Source organism: Fundulus heteroclitus, chromosome 8 (assembly GCF_011125445.2).
Source record: "Fundulus heteroclitus isolate FHET01 chromosome 8, MU-UCD_Fhet_4.1, whole genome shotgun sequence".
Taxonomy (NCBI): domain Eukaryota; kingdom Metazoa; phylum Chordata; class Actinopteri; order Cyprinodontiformes; family Fundulidae; genus Fundulus; species Fundulus heteroclitus.
The window spans coordinates 16,955,006-16,970,835 of NC_046368.1; the positions used below are offsets into that span (position 1 = coordinate 16,955,006).

General features: G+C 37.4%; 1 protein-coding gene across 1 annotated transcript in view; it reads right to left on the reverse strand.

Annotated features, from left to right (window-relative positions):
- The window catches only part of LOC105934496 (astrotactin-2), a 160,208-nt gene that overhangs the window by 80,365 nt on the left and 64,013 nt on the right, over positions 1-15,830 (reverse strand). The window contains exons 4-6 of the mRNA XM_036140219.1: positions 6,716-6,840; positions 5,112-5,216; positions 4,781-4,960 (exon numbers count right to left, since the gene is read on the reverse strand). Of these exons, the coding sequence (XP_035996112.1) occupies positions 4,781-4,960; positions 5,112-5,216; positions 6,716-6,840 (410 nt within the window). The remainder of the gene's footprint in view (positions 1-4,780; positions 4,961-5,111; positions 5,217-6,715; positions 6,841-15,830) is intronic.

Consider the following 15,830-nt stretch of genomic DNA (forward strand, 5'->3'; position numbering starts at 1 on the left):
TTAACCCTGTGTGCTATACAAATAAAATGAAAACATGCATAGCACAGAATTTGGTTGGCAAATGCAACTAAAGATAAGCCAGAGTGGTGCAGTTTAAGTAGGTATAGGGTCAGGTTTGTCTCTGCCATTCTCTTTGTGCTGTTACATGTTTGCTTATGTATTTTATTCAAGACCACCTCAGCACAAAATACATTTTGATCTAATATGCTTATCAACTGCATGTCATTATTACCATAAAATGTTTTGTGATCACTTAAAGTAGTAACAGAATTATCAAGACTAACAGTTACAGGAAAAAAAGCATAAAATGCTTGAAAAGTCAAGTGTCCTTGTGTCCATTTGGTGAGTTGAGTGTTTCACATAAATATGTTCTGTTTCATGACATATGCAGACTTGTTTATTCATACAACTGATTTATTAAAAAGCAATTTGTTTAAAGTGAACCAAACCCCCATGTTGTTCATCAGTGTAACCAAATTCATGTTTGTATTGTTGATAATCCAGAGTGCAATAAACATTATGAACCAATAAACCAAATAATCTGGAGTAGTTTTCATTGTGTTACATTCATAACATTTGTTTTTAGAATATACATTTTCACTACTACAGTTAATCCTAAAGTATCTACACACCTACCAGATTTGAATTTAAAATGGTAATTTCAACCAACAGGTTTGTTCCAAATAGCAATAGACACAGGCCTCCCAAAATCTAGTGTTTCTGAAACAAACAAAAAAAAAACAGTTTTTATCTACATTCTAAAAAGTTATTCATACCTTTCTCAATAATCATTGGAAAAATCTAGTCATATTGCAGCCATCAAACACGTATTGTTGCTGATAAAAGCTTTGCATGTTTTCACTGGTATTTTGAGAATTTGTTTTTTGTATGTAAGTATTTAGGGTTGAAAGCCCTCTTTACCATGACTCCAATCTTTAGCTCCCTTCACAGATTGTCTATTAGATTCAAGTCAAGATTTTAACTTCTACTCCAGAATGTTACTATTATTTCCAGTCTCAAGAATTAACTCATAAACAAAATCGATTACTTTAAATCTGCCAAGGGTATGCATGAATGACTTGGGGCTGAATTGTACCTTTGGTGCGTCTGTCGTATATTGAGGGTTAATGTTTTGTATGTTATTTTTTATTTTTATTTATTTTTTTGCTAGGAATAGTATATAAAAATGTGTTATTTACTAGTAGTTATTAGTCAATTTTGAATGCAAGACTGTTTCTTAAAAAAAACAAAAATATATGCTGTAGTCACAAATATTTGGTGGAAAGATTTTTTTTTTCTCCTGATTAGTTAGCAAAAAAGAAAATCTGGCCCATGGAGGTATCTGCAGAGCACATACTGGTGAACTTGAAAAACGTCTTTTATATCCTTCCAACCATTTTGATTGCATGTTTTTCTTTTCCTACTCGAGGGAGGGACAGATTTAAGCTATCAGTGAGCCGGTTACCCCTGGATACATAGTCAATCTATTACAGGGTCATCTTTTATATCACTCCTTTGAATGTTTTCCTTTACCATTTGTCAAACAAGGAGATACATAATGAATGCCTAGGCACAATAGATGAATAACTGGATTGAGAAGCACCATTTTTAATCACGAAAAAACAAGTTGGAGAAAAAGCCTGATCAAAAAGGAATTGTGCTTTTCTATTTTGCTGATTCCATCAAAGATAATATGAAATGCCCTTTTTAGTTTCTTATACACCACACACTGACTCATGATATTGATTCAACCCATAAAAAAACATTTTCTCTTCTCCATACATATTCTTGACTTGGAATAAAGTGACAGTAGAGCGCTGTGTTAAAAGTTGTTCCAATCTAAAACAAGTTTCTTTGCTTCATTTTTTTGCCATGCTCCATCTTTCCACCAGTTTTGGCTATTTTTGCACACTAACAAACATGCTAACCTTCATTCACCCACCTACTAATGCCAGTACAATTGACATTCCTAAAGAAAAATCCATACATATTTTACTTTATTTATATCCTTTATTTATATATATTTATATATGTCACTCATACATATTTGACTTCTATCTCAGTAGCATGCAAATACTAATGTGGTTCTAAGTATTAAACATTTCAGCATCACTTTTTTATGCATCTTATTCTGTGGCACGCTAATATGATCTTCAGCAATAAGTTTATCGGACATGTTACGTAATTTTGTAATTTACTACGTATAGGAACCGTTGTCTGTAATCTAAGTAAGTACTACTCAGAACTTACCTTACCTGATTTTATGATATACTATGCACATGGAAATTCAATGACCCAAGCATGCATGCTGCTTAAAGTGCTTCAGAGTGGAGGACATGTTTTGGGTAATTCAGCTAATATTTACTTGACCATTTGTTGGCATTCATGGAATTGCGTAGAGCATTGAACTATAATCCCTAAATGGTCAGGTGATCATTTAGTATGGAGGGAAAAACTCAGAGCCGGCCCTGACTATAGGCATTATAGTCAAACGCTCGGGGTGCCGTGGATTCATAGGGGTGCACCAAGGGCCAGTTTTATGTTTTATTGTTATTGTTTTTTTTTTTTTATACCAACAGCCTACAACTTACGCTACTATATATAGCATACCATTATTTCCTAAAATTAGCTTAACCCACTATAACCTATAAAAGACTATTAGTCCAAAGGAACTCTTTCAAGAGTGCACAGTTTTCTGCTGGCCAGTCAGCGCACAGAGAGTGCAGCTTAGTGTAACAAGCACCCAGCAGCATCAACCCAGGAGAGAGCGCCGCTGACACTTATATGCAAACATCAACCAGCTGGCCACGTTCATCACTCTACAGTCTGTTTAAAGGAAAGAAGTTAAGTTGGAATTGTGTCAACAACAAAAAAAAAAAAAAAAGCCAAAGCTGCTGCCGCTCAGGGAAGGAAGAAGTAAAGATGAGGCAAAACAGGAAAAGCACAGAGGTAATTAGGTGTTTGTTGGAAATCAACACAACGTTTTGTTGCTAGCTAGCTTAATTGGAGCAGAAAGTGGGGAGAGCAGAAAATTACATGCAGCAAGTGGACTATTAGCTAAACTAGTTGACGTTGGAGGATAACAGAGTAAACATCGCTAGTTAAATAATAGTCTGTAGCAAGGGTTACCATCAGTGACTCTCACCTTAGGGGAAGTTGAAATAGCTTTATGCCCAGCTTCATAGAGCACCATCCACTGTCTGCCTATGAAGCCAGGTATAATGTTTTTATTTTATTTTATTGAGATCCAACATTAGACCAGAAATGAGTGCTATGATCCAGAATAATCATGTCATGAGCAATTTTATATTAACAAATAAACATGATCCAAATAAACAATACCCAATAGAAAGAAACAGGCTTTCCTCGGCTAATGCTGATTTTACAAGATATTTACCAGATGAGATTTTTGATACATCTTTACCAGTAATTTGGATCTAATAGTGGATAAGGTAAATAATAATATAACTGCTAGAACAGTCTGGCAAGTTCACCAAATGACATGAAGTCTAATGTAGCTTTTATAACCTGGAAAAGACAAGTGGGCCTATCCCATATCACCATATTATCACAATCAACATCTAAGACTACATCTAGTCCTAAATTACAATATCAATATTGCCCACCCCTTCCTGTAACTGTAAATGAGAATAAGTACGTGTTAAAATTAAACTGCAATTTGAGCTGTTACAATTTAAGCACAGTTTACGCTTGCTGTTTGTGTTCAGAGTGCTACAGGGAATGCTTAATGTGGCGTATTACCAGTAATACTATTCATTCCTTTTCAGACGTGTTTCTTAACTTTCTAAGACCTGCATCTTCAAAACCCGGGCCACTTGAAGACATGTCTAACTCAGACTCCAGGGATGTTGTAACAACCGGTCCTATTCGCTCTACCTCAACACGGCACAGTGAGGTAAAAGCTCTATTATTAGAGCCTGCTGACAGACCATCTGATTTAACTGATAAAATATAAAAAGCATTCTTAGAGGACCTGATAAAATCTAAAACATTCTCTACAATTTATAGGGCCTAATGTTTAATGTAGGATATTGCTACATTATGCATCATATATCGCATTTAGTTTTTTTGAGCAATTCTCTATTTTCTCTATATCTATATTTTGTGATGTCTCCACAGGGTTTTGTTATATTTTATTTTGTGTATATTTTGTTGTGTATGTTGCAGTTGATTTTGCATATGTTTTAGTTATGTTGTATTTTATAGGATATATTGTTGATTGTTATTGCCTTTATACATTTTTTTGATTGGCTGTTGAAATAAAGTGAAGTTGGATTGAAATTGAATTGTGCCACTTGTTTATCAATACTGTTTTTATTTTTGTGGTATTTTGTTTTATCTGTATTTATCCATGTGTGCTGTAGAACAATGCTACATGATGTATAATATACTGTTTTGTTTTTCTAAACTACTTAGTAGGGGGTGCGGGGGTCGGTGGTGGCAGCACCACAATGCAATTTTGCCAAAATGGCTAGGGATGGACTAATTCCAAGACAAAAGCAACTTACTCTGTCCTGACGTAAGAGCAAACTCCATATTCTACATCCCCCATCCCAATACGCACATTGTACAAGGCAGGGGGACATATTTTTTGACACAAAATGTGCTTCATTTCTTCACATTTATACAAGCACAAAACAAATCCTTTAGATAAGTCAACCAACATGGCAACATAGTAAACAGTGTGACAAAAATTCTACACCCATCCCCTCCCAAATTAGGCGTGTGGATACTTGGCGTCTATTTAAGTCTCACTCACCTTTCTGGTACTGCAGCCAGAGCTGCTGCTGGGCCTTCTTGCTTGGGAAGTAGATGCTGCAGCTGAGTTCAGAGCCATACAGGGCCTCGGACACGTAATGGCTGCCGTACTGCTGGAGAAAAGCCAGGAGCTCCTCACGTGTGCTCTCACCTGACAGCGTCTTGAGCACCTTAGAAAATTCTACCAAATAAATAACGAGATTGAACAAAAGTACATTGATTTCCAGATTGCTGATAAAAAGCAGAGGCATCCCATTTCCTTTAGGCATTGATTGATTTTCACATTCGTCAGGCGATAAACAATGAAATCCAGATATTTTTCAGTCACTGACCTGTGGATAAGGTTATGGAGCTGAGTTTGACTTTGTACAGATTGCTGCGCACCCTCCACTGTTGAACCATTGGATAGCCTACCGCTTCACTGAACTGGGCATCCCCTGATGAAAAAAGAAATGGGAAGGAGACCGAACTGAAGATAAAAGGGGCACATGCCGTAAACATAAGTATTTTAAACAGATTACTGGGCCGGACTCATCAGGAGAGGCAGAAGTTAATGATAAATGAAAACCGTAATAGAATCCATTGTTTTATTTTCATCATTACAGGTTTATTGCACAGCCATTACAACCCTATATTGCCTTAACATCATTTATCATCGGAGCCCACAACCCAGCTGCTCCTGGATCAATGGTGATATATGGTGCAGCTTGAACTCCAATTGGATTGCTGACATTAGAATCGAGCAATCTTGGCTTTCAGTGCAATTCAATTACCCAACTTTCACACCGGTTTAGAAGTAAAGCTACAAAAGTGAAGAGCAAGGGAAAATAAATAAAGAAACTGCTCACAGGTATCTTGACCTTTTGCCTCTCTGAAGTGATTTACACCCGAGACATTCGTGCACTGGGAAGAAAAGGGCAATTTACTTTCTGTACTTGTGTGTGTCCAATTGTGGTGAAAGCGGATCCCCAGCAAAAGATCTTAGAGATCAGTGTGGACCAAGCGGCAATTTAGCTAATGGAGGGATTAGGCAGCAGAGGTGGAGGTATGAGACAAACGTCTTGCTGACTCTGTCCAAAAAAAGGTATGGTAGGAACTTTAAAAAATGGAACAAACAGGATAAAATCATAGGACAGTGTTCGCAATTTAGGCAAATGCTCAATACCCCTGGCAAAGTTTCTCACTATGAACAAGTAGCAAAGGATGTAATATTATTTCCAAAGGCAAAGAGCTAAAGGTTACATTTCTTAAATGGTTTGCTCCTTTCTTTCAAAACCACACATAAATCTCAAAAGGACAGCTGCTAAATTATAGCTCCGTAGCTTTATTTACTTTAAAAGCAAGGAGTAATATCTCCTAAAAACTGCTTGGGATTTTTAATCTCAACTCGACCCCTGTGCTTTCTGTTAGGTACCACTTCCTGACTACGATAAAAAGAGATGCAAAAGATTTAGGCTTTCCAGTGCAAAACAAATAAATATTTTTTTAAAGAATGTTTTATTTCTTGACTAACTTAGATATGCCAAGTACTACTGTGTTTTCCTGTAATTCTAAGAAAGCTATATGACACTTATTTTAAATACTCTGAATGTCTGAGCTTTAACAGTTTGTCCATAACATAATTGGTTTAGCATCTGCTTACAATAATAACATTTAGTAGTGCTTTTGCAGGAGTTTAAATGACATATTTTCAAGGAAAACAGCTGGCCATGCATTTTCTGTAAATCACTGCTCTTCAGTTTAACATGTTAGATTTCAGATGAACATTCATACAGCAGATTCCAATGGCTTTATGTTTTTACTGCCCGACATTACAACTGGATCCCAGTAATCCAGTAGATGTATAACTAATAAACTGAACTGACTTTAGTTGCCTTAAAAGGAAAATATGGATACGAGCAACACATTACCAAAACCTCAGTAAATCCTTTGTTACCTGATAGAAGCTGCAGGTTGGGCAATGGCTCTGACAAGATTCCCCGACACTGTTCCTCAACTGGCAAGGGGATGACCATGAGTCCATCGGCTAACTGTGGAAAGTCCTTTATGTAGTTGTTGTCCCTAAGGGCAAAGAAACAAACACTTTTACTTCTACAGGAACCCTAAGGTTGTGTTTGATGTTCTCAAGACCAGTGTACCTGTCACAGTATCTGGATCTTTTGCAGTTTTGAACAATAGTTTAAAATATTTTTATTAGAGCTCTGAGTTTAGAAAAACTTGAAGAACTGTCACTTTAATCATACGAAAACATACATGTAATATGGAAATTATAAGAAGCAAGAAGCTCTCAGGTTGGAGTCGAGGCTTTATCTGTGGATAGAATGCTCTCCGGCTATCTCGCACAGCCCCAAAGATGTAGTTTATACTTTTTACCTGACCTTTTTAGTGAATATGAAGGTTTAAGGTTATTTGTCCTGCCACCTCAAAGATTAGAATATATGTCATATTTGTTGAGCTGAAGGAACTTGAGATTCATATTAAAAAGATTCTCACTGCATTCTGAAAGCAAAGCAAGCAGATACAACTCATTTCCGCTAATCCATTTTTGTGAAACCAAGTCTCACAAAATGTGCAAAGGTTTAGTACTTGTTCCACATAAACTCTGGGGCTGGTAGCTTCACTACTCTTGATATCCAGTTTTTTTTTCTCCTGTCGCGCCCCCTTTTCTTGCTCTAACCACAAACCCTTCTTGAAGCAATCATAGGCGGATGGTTAGGACTGAGGGTTACAAGGCCAAAGGATAAGAGGAAAGAGCGAGAGGAGAGGTGCTGTAAAAAGATTACCGTGGCTTATGCTCACAGAAAACATATTGATTGCTAAACTAAATCAGCCAGCTTTCAGGCTGTGGCTCAAAGAACCTTTAGAAGGCGTGTGGGCCCAGATGATTTGTAGCTGTATGGATTTTCAAGCCTAGAAGTGGCCTGTCCTTGACATGCTCAGAGGAGTTCCTGATCTTTAGACACTTTGCTGTGGCCATTCAAAAATAGGGTTACCCATAACAGAGTTTATCTTTGCCAACAATTGGCTACATTACGCCAAAGATAAACGCTGAATTAATTTTGCTAATAAAGTATATTTAAGCGACAATTCAGTTTCTAGCTATTTAGAGTGCAACTGCAAATTATACTGATTTGTACACAGGAAATATAAAAAACAAACCTCCTGTCCAAACAATCAAAAACAGTGTATAATCCACCGTGAATCTTTCAAAATAGAAATAGTTTTAAACAATAATTTAGAACTTATAGCCAATGGGGGGAAAGCCAAAATGATTAAACTGACAAGATGTGCTCGACTTTAATAATATCAAATGGTAAATGGCTTGTACTTGTATAGCACTTGACGACCTCCAAAGCGCTTTACACTACAGTAAGTCATCCACCCATTCACACACACATTCACACCCTGATGGTGGTGAGCTATGTTAGTAGCTACAGCTGCCCTGGGGCAGGCTGGCAGAGGCGAGGCTGCCATACACCAGCGCCACCAGGCCCTCTGACCACCGCCAGCAGGCAGGCAATGGAGGTGAAGTGCCCATGGACACAACAACAGAGACAGTCAGAGCGGGGGATCGAACCGGCAACCCACCAATTGCAGGACAAACTCCCTGACCTCTGTGCCTTGTTGTATCTAATTTTGTCCATGTGGTCATTATAAATGAACACATTTGGTGTGAATTGCATATCAATAGACCAATTAGAAATATACTAATAACTTGGCGCACTATCAGGAAAACATGAAACTGAGACACTTGCTGAATGTTTCTAGGATAATACTGATTAATATTAAGCTATATTTTAAGCCTGACACTTTTCTATCTTCTCTCCTATATTACAATGTTCCCAACACTCTTTGTGAGCTCTAGCATCTCAGCCGCACTCGGCTGTGGGCATCAAGGGCAGCCAAAGTCCATTCAACAGGCCACATATATTATAGGCGTGCAGAATTTGCATGCATGGCACTTAAAATTCAATGGCCTCCTAAATATTGCATTCAAGCAGTCGTTTGTGATTGGAATATTTCACAAATTGAGATGCACATTCAATATGTTAAGCAGCTCTATGTACTGATGGAGAAAAATGTTGATGTGTCACAAACTTATTTTCCCTGCTGTAGTGTCAATATAAAGTCCTTTTGTAATTTTAATAACCTGGCTTCAACTGAGTTGGCATGAAAAAAAGTCCAAACAGGGATGGCTGGTTTGAATAGTTTGTAACTGAAATATTGTTAGTTTCTTCTTTGTTGTATCTTTATATTATTTAGGTTTTTGGCAGTCAAATAAAAAAATGTATATTTTTTGGATATTTCTATTGCATTTCCAGTACCAGCAGGTGCTCATTAAAGGCAGCGGACACACCCATTTGACAGGACCGGCCTCCCATCTTCGTTGAGTCAAACACTGGAAAAAACATATTTATTTAAATTAGAAAACAAAGTTGTTGTTTTTTTAAACTTTTTCTCTTTTTCAATATGTCTGTTTCAGTCATATGCAAGTACAATTTCATTTCATGGCTCTTTTTATATAATTTCAAGCAATGATTCACTAAAACACTAAAGCACATCTCGTTGCTACAGCAAACAACACCTTAAGTCTCACATCCATTTTTTTTTTTTTTTTTTTTTTTGTTTATCGCAGCCAGACGTTGACTTCAATATTTCTACCTGCAGACAGACTGTGACAATTGTTTGTTGTGCACTCAGCCCCCAAACCCAGCAGTACACCTTTCTGGGATTTTCTGTTTCCTACAGTCCTATCTTTTCAGCTGCTCCCTCCTCCAATTGGTTGATAGTGTAAAAAACACTTAAGAAAAAGCTGTTTGAGCCTGCCAAGAATCCCTAATGATACTCTAAGTGGGTATGTTTTTTCTGTCCCAGTTTGTGTCATCTTGAACCTGTGCATCTCAGTTTTCAAACATGTAGGAGAGCTATCGCGCAGTAATTTTGTCACATATGCTATTTGCATGTCGACACATTTACTATTCAGCCGCAATGTTAAATGGATATTAAATGGATGGGTTTATTAAAGTTATCAATGTGTTGCAGACCCTTATAACGATAAATATGCTTCGGCAAGTGTGAGACATATCCTGGTTGGATGCTCTTTTTCTTGACTCACTTGGAATGTACCTTTGTGGCAGGAAGAAAACACAAATGATTTCTTCCCACTTCCCAGAGGAAAAGAGAACTGGATTAAAATACCAATCATTGGTGCCAAGCTTACAAAGGCTATCACAGTTTCTGTTCTGCCTCAGCTGCTAATTGAGTGTTTGCAACCTTTTCAGGTCAAAACTTTGAAAAACTCGTTTGGCTCCTATTTAGAACTTTCGCAACACATCTGAAAGCCCAATTTAGTTTTTAAGTTTAAAAAAAGAAGGAATAAATCAACGGGTTTTCTTTGTAACATCCATGTTAGGTTGTTTTGTTTGCAGGATGCTTATGCTGTTTATGATCACAAACAAACAATCCTTATGGTAGTTTGACGATTCATTATATATTGGAAATACTGTCAGATTTATGAAAGGGTTGAGGTTCAGAAAGATGAAAGCATGTTTTAAATGACTAGGATGCAGTTAAATTACGAACACTTAATCATTAAAGTTTAATTACAGCAGATATGGGTTGGCCGTTTTAAACCAAAGTCAGGAGTCATGTAGTCTGAACCCTGGGATGTGATAATCAATAAATACTTGACTTTACAGCGGAGAAGGGGGCCAAACATAATCATAAATGTAACCACCAGAGGCTGCTCTATCGCCATGTCATAAAACAGACTTCACCCGTAGCATTTATGAGCGTTTAACATTGCTGCAAATAAAAAATGGGGGGAATACATATTTGTGTAGCAATTATGTACAAATCTAAACAAAACAATATATGTTATAAATAGCTTGCACATTTTTTTTTTAGCTAAGTTGGATTCATTGCTGCGTGGGTTCTTTGGACAAAATGCAGGATCTTGTAGGGCAGGCAGGCAAAAAGCTGAATCACATAAATTCTCAGCTGGGCTCTCACAGATAAAAAAAAATAAAAAAATATATTTCTCCACTCAGACACCAGAGAATAAATGCATCCAACCTGAATAGTGGCTAAAAAAGTCCAGACATGACAGAGCAATGGTCAGTTTACCACAGAGAGGGGCGGACAGTGAAGCAAAAGCTGAGGATGAGACTGTTAACGGTCTCTCACACTGAGCAATCACAGGGTAGTAAACCCCTGGTAGCATTGTCAGATTAGAAGTAACAGTGGCGCTTTGAACTGTATGTGAGCAGCCACTGGGTGCCAGTACAGTGCACAAAGGAGGTGTTTTTTTTTTATTTTTTAGGCTGGAGATAAAAATTGCTGCAGCATACTGGGTAAGCTGAAAAGGTGTCAGAGTGGATAAAAGAAGACTGGGAAGGAGGAAGGAAATACCACTGTGTGATGTATAGAAGAGGAAAAAGTCTTTGCATTTGACAAAAGTAATGCCAGTCTTTTAGTATCAAGAATTGCTTTATATGAACAGCATGCAATTTGCAAGATACTATATTTTTGGCATTTAATAAAAACAGCTACCAAAAGAAAAAAAATACAAAACCAATTATTAAAAATAATTAGATTTTCTTAGTTAACTTTCAATTAAATGTTTTTGGGAATCAGTGTTGCTCAAATCTAGTAGCATATAGAAAGAACATATTATTCCCCCAGTTTCCATCCAGATTAATTTCCATCCATCCATCCATTTTCTGTCACGCTTCTCCCTGTTGGGGTCATGAGGGGTGCTGGTGCCTATCTCCAGCTGTCAATGGGCGAGAGGCGGGGTACACCCTGGACCGGTCGCCAGTCTATCACAGCAGATTAATTTATTTTTCTTACATTTTTTTTTTTTGTCTGCAATAACTTTTGACACTAAAGTACAATGTACTCCCATAATACATAGATAATATAATATGTTTGCCTAATATTTGCCAAGCCATAGCTACAGAAACCAGAGATTTCCTTACACTGTACAAAAAGACAACATTTTTCCTGCCTGTAAAACATCACCCATCAGCAAATACCGTTCTTGTTAAACCTCAGGTAGGAATGCCAAAATCATTTATTTTTGCTAAATATGAGAACAAAGAGAGAGATCATTTTTAAGGATGTTTTTTTTCTGTTGTTTATAGATAGATAGATAGATAGATAGATAGATAGATAGATAGATAGATAGATAGATAGATAGATAGATAGATAGATAGATAGATAGATAGATAGATAGATAGATAGATAGATAGATAGATAGATACTCTAGATCTCATCTGATTAATTCCCAACATTTAATAAGTTAATTGAAGGCACACTTGTGAGTGTACTGTATTTTACTTGATAAAAATAAAGGACCTTTTGACGATCCAAGCTGAATCCGGTAGGAGAGTGCATTATCCACAGTGAAATGCATCCTGTACTGCTATTGGCTGAAAGGCAACTCACCGAGGCAGAAGCCATTATAAAAGCGCTATACAAGTTCAGTCCATTTATCATTTACCATTAGTTGAAAAGTAACATAAAATACTATATTATGGTGTGTAAATTAAAAATGTTATTCAAATTTAAATATACTTTATTGATCCCAAAGGGAAATTAAATGTTGTTGTAACTCCAATTGATACAAATTCTTCAAAGAGTTATTGTGGATAGTGATGGCTGTTGGCAGGTTGATAAGCCTTTTTAGCTGTTGCCCCAACAGATGATGGTAGAAGAGATTACACTCTCAACAACAGACATATAGAAGATATGTAACATCTTGTTGCAAACCTTGAATGACCTTAGCTTCCTCAAGGTGCACAATCTGCTCAGTCCCTTCTTATAGATGGCTACACTGTTGCGTCTCCAGTTCAGTCTGTTGTCCAGATGAACACCAAGGTATTTTTATTCCTCAACCACCTCCACTTCTTTTCCCATGATGGATATAGGGTTTGAGCTAACTCTGTTTCTTCTGAAATCTACTATCAACTCCTTTGTATTGGTCACATTCAAGATGAGATGATTATTCTCCCACTATACCAGAAAGTGGTCCACCAACTCGCTATGCTCAGTTTCTTGTCTATCTCTGATACACTCGACAACTGCAGAGTCATCTGAGTATTTCTGTGGATGACAGATATCGGACATTTGCTGGAAGGCTGAAATGTAGAGTGAAAAGGAACAGTGAGAGGGCACCCTGTGGCGCTCCTGTGTTGCTGACCACCTGGTTAGACACAATATCCTTCAGTCTCACAAACCGTGGTCTGTTTGTCAGGTAGTCTCTGATCCAGGTGATTGTTGAGGCCTCCACCTGAGTCTTCTGGTGTTTCTGACAAAGCAAATCAGGATGAATTGTAGTAAATGCACTGGAGAAATCAAAGAATATGATCTTCACAGTGCTGTCTGCTTTCTCCAGCAGATAGTGGGTTTGTTGAAGAGGGTGTATGATGGTGTCTTCAACTCCAATTCCACGGCTATAAGCAAACTGCAGGGGGTCCTAATAGACCTAATAGTCCTAAATACTTACTCAGGTGTACCAACAGGAGTCTCTCCAGGACCTTCATATGTCAGGGCAACATGTCTAGTCATTAATGACTGAAGGTTGAGTTTTCTTCCGTAAAATGCTCTCAAACATAATGACCATAATCCCTGAAATATGCCCTGTGGTATGATGATACTACAATTGACACATTTTGTTCATAATGACTATTGTTACATTTAGAGGACATGGAGAGAAACACGCAAGCCTAAGAACCGCATCTCAGCTACAAAGTGCAGGTGTGGGAGCATTATTTCACCTTGGTGTTTAGCTGCAAGAGGGACTGGTGCACTAAACAAAATAGATGACATCGTGAGAAAATGACATTATGTGGAAATATTGATGGAAACTAAAGACATCAGGTAACCCAGATGGCTCTATCAGACTGACAATGACCTTCAGGGTACTGCCAGAGCTACAAGGCAGTTTAAGAAAAACAGCGCTAAGGTTTTTGAGTGTCCTTTACAAAGCTCTGATTGCAGTACCATAGAGAGTCCTTTGGAAGAGCTGAAAAGATGCGTGCAAACTAGACTTTGTTACACCAGTACTGTGAGAAAGAATGGGCAACAATTCCAGTAACCTACTGGTAAAAGCCTGTGGAAGGATACCTAAAACGTTTAACCCAAGTCATACTATTAAAAAGCCATTTTTTACAGACACTAAGCGAATGTTTGTAATCTTTTGAATTAGAAAAAAAATCATATATAATTTATTTTGCTAATCCTACCTGACTTAGAACAAACAAAACGAAAAATCCAGTTCAGTCTGTTTTACTGTCAGACACTAAGGAAACAAATGCTGCCTTTTATTCCATTGCATGTAAATATCAAAGATTCAGTTTAACATCCCTATTTGAAGTTCAATGTTTTAGACTGAATATATTTATTGCACTTGTTTAAAACATAAACTTACAGGAATTTGAAGTAAGGTATCTGTGTATGTACAGTGTTATAGAATCAGGATACAACAAAAAAAAACTACTCACTCTAGTGTAACTTTTAGCAAAACCAACACAAGAACGAATTTAACGGGTTTCAAAATAATTTTAAGGTAAACACAGGTGTACTAAAATGGAGCAATTCCACACAGTTACCTTTTCTTGAAGAAAGACAGAAGACAAAATGGAAAGTGTGTCAAATATTAGATGCACTCCATGATTTAATGAACTGGAGTGGTAGTTTTCTGTATGACTTCATCATCTTCTCACATTGCTGAAGAGGAATTTTGGCCAATTTGTAGGGTTTAACTTTTAGAAGTTTGACATTTATTTTTGCTCACCTTTGAATCAGCTTGAGTCTGGTCTTTGCAACTCCTTATTCTTTTTTTTCTTTTTTTTTAGCTTTGTTGCCAGCCCCTCTGCTGCAGATATGCTGCTGCGTCTGGGATCATTATCTTGTTTCATGACCCAGTTTGGGTAAAGCTTTAGCTGTTGGACAGATGGCCTCAGCCTGACCTTGGTGTGAAATTACTAGGACAGACACTTCTAGGAAGATTAGCAGCTGCCAGAAATGCAGCTGACTTGTGAGTTCTTTTTTTTTTTTCGTCCCAATAAAATTACTTGAGACTGTTTGGAAATCACGTTAAAACTCTTCAAAGATTGACTGGCAGCAACAGTTGTTTGCTCGAAGGTCATGGCTGATGTTACTCCTTCCTGGCACGGTGGTAAAACAAACCTGCATGGTTCAGAGCAGCGATCTGCCAAAACTGTTGGTTTTATAGAGGTAGCTTAATTTCTTGGTGATCGGAGGTCTCATTATCGGCATATGGCTGCTACTTAAACCCCTAAACCTGCCAAAAGCAGCAGAGGTGTACAGATTATGCTTTTTGGCTTGGTTTTTGCTTAATAAATTATGAGAATGTGGTCTGTGTTCTGAAAACTTTAAGATTTAAAAAACAAATACAACCTGCTAAACAACCAGATCATTTATTATATCTTCTAATCCGAATAAACCTAGAATTTAATAAGGGTATTCTATGTTTTTATCTTATCTGTAGATACCTTTACACACTTAAAGCATTTTAAATTATTTATTTGCATGTAGAAAAGCTATTAGATGTTTCTAAATGCAAATGCATTATTTGTGAAATTAAGTATGGCTGCATCTCAAAACATGCGAAATAAAACTTTTATTGTCCAATCGCACGATATAAATCATCCCAACTGGCTTCTCCCCTGTTATTTCTCAATCGTTGCTTTGAAATCTCTGCCACACATGCCCGTGAGAGCCATCCACCAATTTGTTGAAACGCATAATCAAAGATTTATAAGAGCAGGCTGTGTGGCTGGTTCAGTTGCATGTGCTCAGCAGCTGTAATATCTATCTGAATAAATGCTGGGGCAAGAGGGGCCAGACAGGGGGCTTCATAACAGAGATAAAGCGCCTAGTGTCAACCAGGGCAGCAGGCCTGGTGGAGAAAATTAAAAGTTATTAAAGGGTAGCGTGCAGAGAAAAGCTAATTTGTGGTGTAAAATAAACAATCAGAAGTGTTTACCTTGAGAGTCGTGTTGCAATCTCTCATTATAGCAGCA